The sequence below is a fragment of the Patagioenas fasciata genome, unplaced genomic scaffold (genome assembly GCF_037038585.1).
Source record: "Patagioenas fasciata isolate bPatFas1 unplaced genomic scaffold, bPatFas1.hap1 Unplaced_280, whole genome shotgun sequence".
In the NCBI taxonomy this organism is placed as follows: domain Eukaryota; kingdom Metazoa; phylum Chordata; class Aves; order Columbiformes; family Columbidae; genus Patagioenas; species Patagioenas fasciata.
Window position 1 is genome coordinate 22,669 of NW_027288711.1, and position 13,668 is coordinate 36,336.

General features: G+C 58.6%; 1 protein-coding gene across 4 annotated transcripts in view; it reads right to left on the reverse strand.

Annotated features, from left to right (window-relative positions):
- Positions 1 to 2,694: 2,694 nt before the first annotated feature.
- The window catches only part of LOC139826824 (dynein axonemal heavy chain 9-like), a 35,884-nt gene continuing 24,910 nt past the window's right edge, over positions 2,695 to 13,668 (reverse strand). The window contains exon 8 of one of the 4 annotated variants that reach the window (XM_071803236.1): positions 2,695 to 3,442. In XM_071803236.1, coding sequence (XP_071659337.1) covers position 3,442 — 1 coding nt within the window. In that variant the 3' untranslated portion in view covers positions 2,695 to 3,441. Of the gene's footprint in view, positions 3,443 to 8,083; positions 11,105 to 11,151; positions 11,322 to 13,668 lie in introns of those variants that run through there. The other 3 variants (XR_011736951.1, XR_011736953.1, XR_011736952.1) reach the window with 3 other exon arrangements.

Sequence of the window (13,668 nt, forward strand, 5' to 3'; positions counted from 1 at the left end):
CCCATTGTGACATCCCAGGACCCCCCCTTGTCCTCAGGACCCATTGTGACATCCTGGGGAGCCCCCTTTGTCCCCCGGGCCCATTGTGACACCATGGGGAACCCCCTTGTCACTGGGGACGCATTGTGACACAATGGGGACCCCCCCTTTGTCTCAGGTGCCCATTGTGACATCCTGGGGACCCCCTTTATCCCCAGGACCCATTGTGACGTCCCAGGACCCTCCATAGTCCCCAGAGCCCATTGTGACATCCTGGGGTCCCCCCTTTCCCCCAGGGCCCATTGTGACATCCTGGGGACTCCTCTGTGTCCCCTGGGCCCATTATGACATCCTGGGCACCCCGTTTGTCCCCAGGGCCCATTGTGACATCCCAGGGCCCCACTTTGTCCCCAGGGCCCATTGTTACAGGGTGGGACCCCCCTTGTCCCCAGGGCCCATTGTGACATCCTGGTGACTCCCTTTGTCCCCAGGGCCCATTGTGGCACCATGGGGACCCTCTTTTTCACTGGGGCCCATTGTGACATCCCAGGACCCCACTTTGTCTTAGAAGGTCACTGATCGGACTACTGGTACATCCTGACTCTGCTTTCTCAATAAACATTGAAGAACACCTGGGGTTTGTTTGCTCCAAGGGAAAACTTCCCTGCCACGGTTCCTGGTTCCCGGTCCTGTTTCCCGGTCCGGTTTGGCTTCGCTATCAGAACAGCTGCTGCCTCCACAGCCGCGCTCAAAGTCCCCGTTGTGACACCGGGATGGCGGGAGAAGGGGGGTGGCGGGGGCGGCAGCGGCGGCGATGGGGGGGGGGGCAGTCGGGGCTGGGCGGACAAGCGGCGGCTGCTGCGGCTCCTCAGGCAGCGACAGCAGCAGCGATCGGGGGGACGTGGGGGGCGGACAAGCGGCGGCTGCTGCGGCTCCTCAGGCAGCGACAGCAGCAGCGATCGGGGGGACGTGGGGGGGCGGACAAGCGGCGGCTGCTGCGGCTCCTCAGGCAGCGACAGCAGCAGCGATCGGGGGGACGTGGGGGGCGGACAAGCGGCGGCTGCTGCGGCTCCTCAGGCAGCGACAGCAGCAGCGATCGGGGGGACGTGGGGGGCGGACAAGCGGCGGCTGCTGCGGCTCCTCAGGCAGCGACAGCAGCAGCGATCGGGGGGACGTGGGGGGGCGGACAAGCGGCGGCTGCTGCGGCTCCTCAGGCAGCGACAGCAGCAGCGATCGGGGGGACGTGGGGGGGCGGACAAGCGGCGGCTGCTGCGGCTCCTCAGGCAGCGACAGCAGCAGCGATCGGGGGGACGTGGGGGGCGGACAAGCCGCGGCTGCTGCGGCTCCTCAGGCAGCGACAGCAGCAGCGATCGGGGGGACGTGGGGGGCGGACAAGCGGCGGCTCCTCCGGCCGCGGCCAGGACGTGGCTTCGCCGGCACCGGGGCCCGAGACCGCGCGCTGTGGGGCTGCGGGGCGGCTGTGGGGCCGGGGGGCTCCGGGGGTCCCGCAGCGGCCGCTGTGGGGCGGGATGGGGCGGCTGTGGAATTACCTGTGGGGCACTCATGGGGCTGCTGTAGGGGTCTTAAGAGGCATGTCTGGAGCACTTATGGGGCGACTATGGGGCAGGTGCTGGGCTGCTACAGCGGGACCTGTGGGGCAGCCATAGGGCTGCTATGGGGTTGGTTATGGGTCACAGATGGGAGGGGGCAGCTGGGTGTGGCCCCGCCTACATGGGGTGGGGTCAGTGCCGAGGGGCGGGTACTGAGAGGGCACGCCCACGGGGAGCCCCTCGGGGGGGCGGAGCCTCTGTGTCACGCCCCATGGGAGGTGGTCTGGGGGTGGGCATTCTCTGGGGCACGCCCCCATGGGAGGAGCCTCTTGGGGTAGGGAGAGGGTGCGGTCAACATGGCACGGCCCCAAGGGGGCGTGGCTTAGCTCGGGAAGAGGTGGAGCCGAGAAGGGGCTGCCCGACCCGGCTCTCCAGGCGGCTCTGAGGCGGAGCGGAGCGGGCCGGGCGGGGCCGGGCCGGGCACTCCCCGGGGCCTCGCAGAAACAGCGGCGCAGCGAGTCCGCTCCGGGCTCCAACGGTGCGCGCACGTGGCCGCCGAGAGCGCCCCGTGCACCTCGCAGCGCCCATTTCTGCGCATGCGCATTGGGAAGCCCTCGAGACAACCCTTCCCCCGCGGCCCGCCCCTTCTCTTCCCTCTCCGCAATCTGATTGGCCAGCTAAGCACGTCAATTTCCATTCTCTCCGCCTATCATCACCCGTCCCCGTTTGCCCTGCGCTGCGCTCTGATCCAGTGTCTATTTACACTTAAATACATTTAAACTTCCATTTTAACACTCAGGTATCTTTTCAAATTTACAGATTTTGACATATTTACAATTATATATATTTAGACTGGGATATCGATTTACATTTATTAATAAATTAAAGGTATGTATACGGGTGTGAGTGGATATATATAGATGATATTTATTACCTATTTAGACTATGTAACACGTAGTAATTATACATAGCTCTGCCTACTCACACTTTTTTCTATTTTAAGTTCCTATCTAGATATTTTCTTCTTTTTCAAGTCCTTCACTTTTTAATCTACAAATAGATAAGATGTTTGTATTCTTAAAACCATCAACAGAAATTTTTTACATTCTAAAATCCTTTATATAACAGAGTAGAAAAGGGGTTTTATTTTAAAATCATTTTATATCTACATGAATACCATTCTGCAATATATAAATACAAACGACAGACTTCTCTCTGTTTGAAATTCTCACGCTCATATTTACAGGGTTTAATAAGTTTTATCCTCCCCCAGGAATTTTCAGGCATTTTTGGACTGTGACCCCCTCTTTTCAGGGGGACTCCCTTTTGAGCCCCACATTGTGGGGGATTTGAGGGATTTTCTTGCAGTCAGTGAACATTGTATGGAACTGAACTGAACTGAACAGGCTCTGAGGCCTCTGTGTCCTGCAAGAGAGCAGGAGAGCAGGAGCGGAGCAGCCCCCGTGTCTACGTGACTGTACAGCCTTCTTCAGTGTTGGAACCGAGCTGCTTCGCCTTCTGTTTGTCCACGTGCACACACACCATTCCTCACTGGAAAACAGGCAGAAACCTTTCCACACGCACCCAGGTCTGTGCACCCAGGCCTTGTCTGTTCCTGTCGGGTTTGCTGGGCTCTGTCAGGCTCCTCTGGCTCTGTCGTGCTGTGACAGCCTCTGTCAGGCCCTGCCAGACTCCACTGTTCGCTGTCAGGCGCTGTCGGGATTTGTCGGCCCCTGTTGAGTTCTATCAGGCTCTGTCAAGCCCTGTTGGGCTCTGTCGCGCTTTGTCAGGCTCTGCCTGGCTTTATCATGTTCCGTAAGTGCTCCAAAAACTGGATGCTCTTGCGATGCTTGTATTCACACAATTATCGCATATTCATTACAATTTGGGGGAATTTTTAGCATCAAACGCATCTATAGTAAGAAAAAACGTCATAAACCTAGGGTTCGACTGAGGTTAATAATTTCATGGTCTTTGCTGCCATCTAGCGTCCCTTAAGAGAATGCACAGAACACACGTTCGGAGGGTGCCTGCAGGTATGTGCCTGTTCTTGGACGAACCTGTGCGCGAAAGCCTTAGTGCCTATAAACGTTGGTCTGTCCACATGTGAGTGCCTTGATGTCAGCTCCATTTATGCTAAAGCTGGAGCATCATCGTTCAGACGTGTGCGTGTGTGCAGTGTGCCAAACATCCACGCACGTGTTTACCCTCAAGCATGTCAGTGCATTTCACGTACGTCTTTCTGTCAATAGATGGGACTGGGCACGCTTGTGGAAGTGTGCGTGTGTGTGGCCACGTGTTTGCTTACACATCAGTGTGTAGCTGCGTGTGCGTGCACGCGGTGCTGGGTGCACATACCTGGGTGCCCCACAGGTCCCGCTGTAGCAGCCCAGCACCTGCCCCATAGTCGCCCCATAAGTGCTCCAGACATGCCTCTTAAGACCCCTACAGCAGCCCCATGAGTGCCCCACAGGTAATTCCACAGCCGCCCCATCCCGCCCCACAGCGGCCGCTGCGGGACCCCCGGAGACCCCCGGCCCCACACCCGCCCCGCAGCCCCACAGCGCGCGGTCTCGGGCCCCGGTGCCGGCGAAGCCACGTCCTGGCCGCGGCCGGAGGAGCCGCCGCTTGTCCGCCCCCCACGTCCCCCCGATCGCTGCTGCTGTCGCTGCCTGAGGAGCCGCAGCAGCCGCCGCTTGTCCGCCCCCCACGTCCCCCCGATCGCTGCTGCTGTCGCTGCCTGAGGAGCCGCAGCAGCCGCCGCTTGTCCGCCCCCCACGTCCCCCCGATCGCTGCTGCTGTCGCTGCCTGAGGAGCCGCAGCAGCCGCCGCTTGTCCGCCCCCCACGTCCCCCCGATCGCTGCTGCTGTCGCTGCCTGAGGAGCCGCAGCAGCCGCCGCTTGTCCGCCCCCCACGTCCCCCCGATCGCTGCTGCTGTCGCTGCCTGAGGAGCCGCAGCAGCCGCCGCTTGTCCGCCCCCCACGTCCCCCCGATCGCTGCTGCTGTCGCTGCCTGAGGAGCCGCAGCAGCCGCCGCTTGTCCGCCCCCCACGTCCCCCCGATCGCTGCTGCTGTCGCTGCCTGAGGAGCCGCAGCAGCCGCCGCTTGTCCGCCCCCCACGTCCCCCCGATCGCTGCTGCTGTCGCTGCCTGAGGAGCCGCAGCAGCCGCCGCTTGTCCGCCCCCCACGTCCCCCCGATCGCTGCTGCTGTCGCTGCCTGAGGAGCCGCAGCAGCCGCCGCTTGTCCGCCCCCCACGTCCCCCCGATCGCTGCTGCTGTCGCTGCCTGAGGAGCCGCAGCAGCCGCCGCTTGTCCGCCCCCCACGTCCCCCCGATCGCTGCTGCTGTCGCTGCCTGAGGAGCCGCAGCAGCCGCCGCTTGTCCGCCCCCCACGTCCCCCCGATCGCTGCTGCTGTCGCTGCCTGAGGAGCCGCAGCAGCCGCCGCTTGTCCGCCCCCCACGTCCCCCCGATCGCTGCTGCTGTCGCTGCCTGAGGAGCCGCAGGAGCCGCCGCTTGTCCGCCCAGCCCCGACTGCCCCCCCCCAATCGCCGCCGCTGCCGCCCCCGCCACCCCCCTTCTCCCGCCATCCCGGTGTCACAACGGGGACTTTGAGCGCGGCTGTGGAGGCAGCAGCTGTTCTGATAGCGAAGCCAAACCGGACCGGGAAACAGGACCGGGAACCAGGAACCGTGGCAGGGAAGTTTTCCCTTGGAGCAAACAAACCCCAGGTGTTCTTCAATGTTTATTGAGAAAGCAGAGTCAGGATGTACCAGTAGTCCGATCAGTGACCTTCTAAGGCAAAGTGGGGTCCTGGGATGTCACAATGGGCCCCAGTGACAAAGAGGGTCCCCATGGTGCCACAATGGGCCCTGGGGACAAAGGGAGTCACCAGGATGTCACAATGGGCCCTGGGGACAAGGGGGGTCCCACCCTGTAACAATGGGCCCTGGGGACAAAGTGGGGCCCTGGGATGTCACAATGGGCCCTGGGGACAAATGGGGTCCTGGGACGTCACAATGGGTCCTGGGGATAAAGGGGGTCCCCAGGATGTCACAATGGGCACTTGAGACAAAGGTGGGGTCCCCATTGTGTCACAATGCATCCCCAGTGACAAGAGGGTTCCCCATGGTGTCACAATGGGCCCTGGGGACAATTGGGGGTCCTGGGATGTCACAATGGGCCCTGAGGACAACAGGGGGTGCCCACGGTGTCAAAATGGGCCCTGGTGACATACGGGGCAGCCCAGGATGTCACAATGGGCCCTGGGGACAAAGAGGGGTCCCCAGGATGTTCACAATGGGCCCTGGAGACAGTGGGGGGTCCAGAAATGTCACAATGGGCCCTGGGGACACAGGGGGTCCCCACGGTGTCACAATGCACCCTGGGGACAATGGGGGGTCCTGGGATGTCACAATGGGCCCTGGGGACAAAGGGGGTCCCCCGGAAGTCACAATGAGCCCTGGGGACAAAGTGAGGTCCTGGGAAGTCACAATGGGCCCCAGTGACAAAGGGGGTCCCAATGGTGCCACAATGGGTCCTGGGGAAAAAGGGCGTCCCCAGGATGTCACAATGGGCTCTGGGGACAAGGGGGGGTCCTGGGACATCACAGTGGGCCCTGGGGAACAAGGGGGTCCCCAGGATGTCACAATGGGCTCTGGGGACAAGGGGGGATCCCCATAGTGTTACAATGGGTCCCAGTGACAAGGGTGGTCCCCACGGTGCCACGGTGGGCCCTGGAGACAAGGGGGGTCCCCACGGTGTCACAATGGGCCTTGGGTACAAAGTGGGGTCCTGGGATGTCACATTGGACCACAGTGACAAAAGGGGTCCCCATGGTGTCACAATGGGCCCTGGGGACAAAGGAGGTCCCCACGGTGCCACAACGGGCCAGAGGGACAAGGCGGTCCCCATGATGTCACAATGGGCCCTGGGGACAATGGGAGGTCCTGGGATGTCACAATGAGCACTGGGGACAAACGGGGGTCCCCATGGTGTCACAATGGGTCACCAGTGACAAGGGGGGTCCCCAGGATGTCACAATGGGCCCTGGGGACAATGGGGGTCCCCATGGTGTATACAATGGGTCCCCAGTGACAAAGGGGGTCCCCAGGATGTCACAATGGGCCCTGGGGACAAAGGGGGTCCTGGGACTTCACAATGGGCCCTGCGGACAAGAGCGGGTCCCCAGGATGTCACAATGGGCCCTGGGGACAATTGTGAGGTCCTGGGATGTGACAATGGGCCCTGGAGTCAAAGGGGTGTCCCCATGGTGTCACAATGGGCCCTGGGGACATAGGGGGGTCCTGGGATGTCACAATGGGCACTGGGAATAAAGAGGGGGTCCCCAGGGTGCAACTATGGGCCCTGGGGACAAGAGGGTCCCCAGGATGTCACAATGGGCCCTGAGGACAAGGGCAGGTCCCCATGGTGTCACAATGGGTCCGCAGTGACGAGGAGGGTCCCCATGGTGTCACAATTGGCCCTGGGGACAACGGGGGTCCTGATGGTGTCACAATGGGCCCTTGGGAAAAAGGCTGTCCCCTGAATGTCACAATGGGCCCTGGGGACAATGGGGGTCCCAAGGATGTCACAATGGGCTCTGGGGACAATGGGGGGTCCGGGGATGTCACAATGGGCCCTGGGGACAATGGGGGTCCCAAGGATGTCACAATGGGCTCTGGGGACAATGGGGGGTCCGGGGATGTCACAATGGGCCCTGGGGACAAAGGGGGGTCCTGGGATGTCACAATGGGCCCCTGGGACAAAGGGGGCTCACCAGGATGTCACAATGGGCTCTGGGGACAAAGGGGTCCCCAGGATGTCACAATGGCAACTGGGGAGAAAGGGGTGGTCCCCATGGTGTCACAATGGGTCCCCAGTGACAAGGGGAGTCCCCAGGATGTCACAATGGGCCCCGGGGATAAAAGGGGTACCCAGGATGCCACAATGGGTCCTGGGGACAACTGGGCGGTCCCCAGGATGTCACAATGGGCCCTGGAAACAATTGAGGTGTCCTGAGATGTCACAATGGGCCCTGGGGACAAAGGGGGATCCTGGGACATCACAATGGCCCCTGGGGACAAAGGGAGTCCCCACCCTGTCACAATGGGCCCTGGGGACAAAGGGGGGTCCTGGAACGTCACAATGGGCCCTGGGGACAAAGGAGGTCCCCAGGATTTCACAATGGGCCATGGGGACAAGGGGTGTCCTGGAATGTCACAATGGGCCCTGGGGACAAAGGGGGTGCCCAGGATTTCACAATAGGCACTGGGGACAAGGGGGTCCCCAGGATGTCACAATGGGCCCTGGGGATGACGGGGGGTCCTGGGACGTCACAATGGGCCCTGGGGACAATGGGGGGTCTTGGGATGTCACAATGAGCCCTGGGCACAACTGGGAGGTCCCTAAATGTCACAATGGGCCCTGGGGACAAAGGGGGTCCCCACGGTGTCACAATGGGCCCAGGGGACAGAGGGGAGTCCCCAGGATGTCACAACGGGCTCTGGGGACCAGGGGCGTCCCGAGGATGTCACAATGGGCCCTGGGGACAAAGTGGGGTCCTGGGAGGTCACAATGTGCCCTGGGCACAAAGGGGGTTTCCAGGATGTCACAATGGGCTCTGGGGACAACAGGGGTCCCGACGGTGTCACAATGGGCCCTTGGGACAAAGGCTGTCCCCTGAATGTCACAATGGGCCCTGGGGACAATGGGGGGTCCGGGGACGTCAAAATGGGCCCTGGGGACAAAGGGGGTCCCCAGGATGTCACAATGGGCCTTCAGTATAAAGTGGGGTCCTGGGATGTCACAATGGGCCCTGGGGACAAAGGGGGGTCCTGGGACGTCACAATGGGCCCTGCGGATCAAGGATGGTGCCCTGGATATCACAATGGGCTCTGGGGACAATGGGGGGTCCTGGAATGTCACAATGGTCCCTAGGGACAAAAGGGGGTCCCTTGGATGTCACAATGGGGCTGGGGACAAAGGGGTTCCTGGGATGTCACTATGGGCCCTGGGGACAAAGGGGGTCCCCAGGTTGTCACAATGGGCCCTGGGGACAAAGGGGGTCCCCACGGTGTCACAATGGGCCCTGAGGACAAAGGGGGTCCCCAGGTTGTTACAATGGGCCCTGGGGACAAAGGGGGTCCCGACGGTGTCACAATGGGCCCTGGGGACAAGGGGGTCCTCAGGATGTCACATTGGGCCGTGGGGACAAAGAGGGGTCCCCAGGATTTCACAATGGACACTGGGGACAAAGGGGGGTCCTGGGACGTCACAATGGGCCCTGGGGACAAAGGGTTCCCCAGGATGTCACAATGGGCTCTGGGGACAAAGGAGGTCCCCAGGATGACACAATGGGCCCTGGGGATGACGGGGTTTCCTGGGACGTCACAATGGGCCCTGGGGACAATGGGACGTCCTGATATGTTACAATGAACCCTGGGCACAATTGGGGGGTCCTTAGATACCACAATGGGCCCTGTGGACAAAGGGGGTCCCCATGGTGTCACAATGGGCTCTGGGGACAAAGGGGAGTCCCCAGTATGTCACAATGGGCCCTGGAGACAATGGGGGGTCCTGGGATGTCACAATGGGCCCTGGGGACAACGGGGGTCCCGACGGTGTCACAATGGGCCCTAGGGACAAAGGCTGTCCCCTGAATGTCACAATGGGCCCTGTGGACAATGGGGGTCCCCAGGATGTCACAATGGGCTCTGGTGACAATGGGGGATCCGGGGACGTCACAATGGGCCCTGGGGACAAAGGGGGTCCCCAGGATGTCACAATGGGCTCTGGGGACAAGGGGGGGTCCCCAGGATGTCACAATGGGCTCTGGGGACAAGGGGGGGTCCCCATAGTGTTACAATGGGTCCCCAGTGACAAGGGTGGTCCCCAGGATGTCACAATGGGCCCTGGGGACAAAGGGGGTCCTGGGACTTCACTATGGGCCCTGGGGACAAGGGGGTCCCCAGGATGTCACAATGGGCCCTTAGGACAAGGGGGGTCCCCAAGGTGTCACAATGGGCCCTGGGGACAATGGGGAGTCCTGGGACATCACAACAGGCCTGGGTACAAGGGGGATCTCCACCCTGTCACAATGGGCCCTGGGGACAAAGGGGGGTCCTGGGATGTCACAATTGGCCCTGGGGACAAAGGGGGTCCCCATGGTGCCACAATGGGCCCTGGGGACAAAGGGGAGTCCCCAGGATGTCACAATGGGCCCTGAGGACAAGGGGAGGTCCCCATGGTGTCACAATGGTCCTCAGTGAGAAGGGGGTCCCCCATGGTGTCACAATGGGCCCTGGGGACAAGGGGGATCCCCAGGGTGTCACAATGGACCCTGGGGAGAAGGGTTTAGGGGGTTGTGTTAGGGGGTTGGAGGATTAGGTGGTGCAGGATTTGGGGGTGCAAGGATTTTGCGGGGCCTGATTTGTGGCTGCAGAGTCTGGGGTTGCAGGTTCCAGGGGTGCAGGATTTGGGGGTTCAGGGTTTAGGGCAGTAGGATCTTTGGGTGCAGGAGTTTGGGGTGCCGGGTTTGGGGGCCACGATTTGGGGTTGCAGGATTTAGGGGTGCAGTGGTTTGGAGTGCAGTGTTTTGGGGTGCAGGGTTTGGGGAAGGAGGATATGGAGGTGCAGGGTTTAGGGTGCAGGATCTTGGGGTGCAGGGGTTTGGGGTGGGGGGCTTGGTAGGGCAGGATTTGGGGGTGGAAAGTTTATTGGGTAGGGCTGGGGGTGCAGGATTTGGGGGTGAAGGGGTTGTGGGGTGCAGGGTTGTGGGGTGCAGGGTTTGGGAGATCGGGACGTGGGGATGGAGGATTTGGGGGTGCAGGGTTTGGAGCAGCAGGATCTGGGGGTGCAGAGTTGGGGGGTGCAAGATTGGGGGTAGCAGGGTTTTGGGGAGCAGGGTTTCGGGGTCAGGCTTTAGGGGGACAGGGTTTGGGGGGCAGGGTTGGGAGGGATGATTTTGGGGTGCAGGGTTTAGGGCAGCAGGATCTTGGGGTGAAGGGGTTTGGGGTGAAGGGTTGGGTAGGACAGGATTTGGGGTGCAGGTTTTTAGGGTGCAACTTGTGGGGGTCAGGATTTGGGGTACAGGGTTTGGGGGTGCAGGGTTTAGTGGTGCAGGGTTTGGGGGTTCAGGTCTTGGGGAGGCAGAATTAGGGTGCAAGACTTGAGGGTGCAGGGTTTGGGGGTTTGGGACATGGGGCTGGAGGATTTGGGGGTGCAGGATTTGGGGTGCAGTGTGTGGGGGTGTGTCCTGGTTTTGGTAAAAACAAGTTTCTTTTTTAGTGAATTTGCCTGTCAGCCAAAGCCTTCATGTCAGCTGCATTTTCCTGGAGAACCAGACACATGTTTTGGTTAAACCCAGCAAGGGAATGGAAACTTATTGATAAGCACGGATGGACATCTCGCGAGAGGGGCAACGAGAAACTGGTGATCGAGAGACTGACCAACGGTGAATAACATTCCATTCACGTGAATACTTCATATAAAAGTGGGAGATCACGAGGATCTCGTCCCCTTTGCCTTTTCCCTTTTCTCCTCATGGCCGACATCAGGAGAGGACCTTGCTGGTCGTCCCTGCGAACGGAGGCCAGTGAGAGACTGAATCCAGCTCCGGTTGGCTACAGAGTCCAGTCCAGGACTTTGGGTGCTGGCTCTGCAGTTGCTCAGACTTACAAGATGGGTTTTGTATATTTGTATTATTTTCTCTGTTCTCATCAGTAGCATCAGTAAAACATCTTGAACTTTTCCAGCTCTCTCCCCTCTGTGCTTCTTCCCCTCCCGATCGCCTGTGCTGAGTGGGAAGGGGGGAGAGGGAGGGGCAAAAGGGGGAAGTGGGGGGGAGAGGAGGTTGACAACACATCTGCCAGGGTTTGATTGTCACCCCGCAATCCTAACCCTCGACAGATAATTGGCGCCCAACGTGGGGCCAGAGAACGGGGTAAATTTGGAGATTTTTGGCTTTTCTACTGCTCTGACGTACCTTTCAATTTTCTTGGCACGGTGCTAGCTCATAGAGTTGTGATACTCGCGCGTCTGTTTGATTCGGATATTATTTAGTCGTGATGATGATCCTGTGTGGTATGGCACTGGTTTATTTCATTATACTGCAGCCGCTAATGAATTTCTACTCGCTTCTGCTTTACCTTGAAAAACCTCCAGGAGAGATGAAAGAGCAGAATGGCTCTATATTTGCTAATTGGTCAAGCGAATCTTTAGAAAGGCTGACTAACAATACTTTTGTGATTTCGCTGGGACAGTTTGCAAATGTTTTAGAGAACTTTGAATACCCTTGGAGCTTTGATAGAACTGTGATGGTGTTATCTGGTTTGCTGAATGTGTGTCAGTTTGCGTTACTGTTAAGAGAAATGAGGTTCAATAGGAGGTTTGCGTCTCTTTTTAGTCCTGAGATTTGCGGTGCGCCTTCGGAAGCTTTAGCAAAAAGCACTCCTGGCCGCTCGAGAAAAGGCAAAACAGCCAAAGCTGCTGCTGCAGCCACTGCCCCCCAACCGCGGCTTCGCAGGCTGAAGCTCCAGCTCCTCCGCATTGCTCCTCTGCCAAGGGCGCTGCAGATAACGTTACCTCTCCAGCCTCAAAGGCTGACAAGGCAGCCCCCCCGCCTTCACACACTGGGCACTGTTGCTGCTGTAACCACAGCAATCACTGTGACAGTCATTCAGACTCTGGAAATGAATCAGATGATGGTGAACCCATATCAGCATCAGTTGCTGGTTGTAAGAAAGTCACTAGAAAGACCACTCGTGCAGCAGGTGATGGCACAGGGCCAACATCAACCCAAGAGGCATCATCACTAGGACAGGGTGGAGATGAAGTGACCACCACTCGGTCCTTTTCTCCAGGTGAGCTGAGAGACCTGCGAAAAGACTTCAGTCGTCGTGAAGGCGAGAATATTTTAACCTGGCTGCTGCGATGCTGGGACAATGGGGCAGAAACAATTGAATTAGAAGGTGGTGAAGCCAGGCAGCTGGGATCTCTGTCAAAAGATTCCACCATTGATAGGGCAATTTCAAGAGAGTCTAATGCCGCTACTCTCTGGACCCGACTCCTGCAGCTATGAAAGTCAGATTTCCCTACAAGGAAGATTGTGTATCCAAGTTAGGGAAATGGAATACTATGGAGAGAGGTATCCAGTTCCTGAGAGAATGAGCTGTGCGAGAGATCATCTATCTAGGACCAAACAGCCAAGAGGGGACAGACCCAGATAGAATCAATTGTACAAAATCTATGTGGCGCAGATTTGTACAAAGTGCACCACCTGCATATGCTAAGTCATTGGCAGGAATGGTCTGGTCAGCTAGAGGTATACAAGAAATTAATGAAGTGATTGAGCAGCTCCGGAACTTTGAGGACAGCCTTGCTGGTTCTCTACGGGCTTGTGTCTCCGCTGTGGAGAAACTGTGTGAAAAATCTGATGACCGGTTTGAAAAGCTGTTGCAAGAAATCCAAGAGCTCAGAGCAGACTCGTACCGTTCACGACCTGCACAAACCTATGTTTCAGCTGTTAGGAGAAGGCGTTTCCAATCTCGAGAGAGAGGGCAGAGACAGCCCACAAAAAGAGGTTCACTGTGGTTCTTCCTACGTGAGCAGGGAGAAAACATGAACAAGTGGCATGAAAGGCCGACCTCAGAACTTCAGGAACGAGTACGTGAGATAAAAGGAAAAACTCCTAGGAAGGTGGTTGCTCCAGTTTACAAAAGGAGCAGAAGAGATTCTGATGCTCTTGAAGGAACCTCTAATTCACACCCAGAGACTGTGCAAAACAGGAATTAGAGGTGCCCTGCCTCCAACCAGGTGGAGGAAAGGGATAACAGAGTTTATTGGACTGTACAAATACTATGGCCTGGTACAACACAACCCCAGGAGTACAAAGCTTTAGTGGACACTGGTGCTCAGTGCACAATAATTCCTTCTGATTATAAAGGAACGCAATCCATCAATATTGTTGGAGTGACTGGGGGATCCCAGGAGCTGACTGTTGTAGAGGCTGAAATGAGCCTAACTGGAAAAAACTGGCAAAAGCATCCCATTGTGACTGGTCCAGATGCTCCGTGCATCCTTGGCATAGACTACCTCAGGAGAGGGTATTTTAAGGACCCAAAAGGGTATAGGTGGGCATTTGG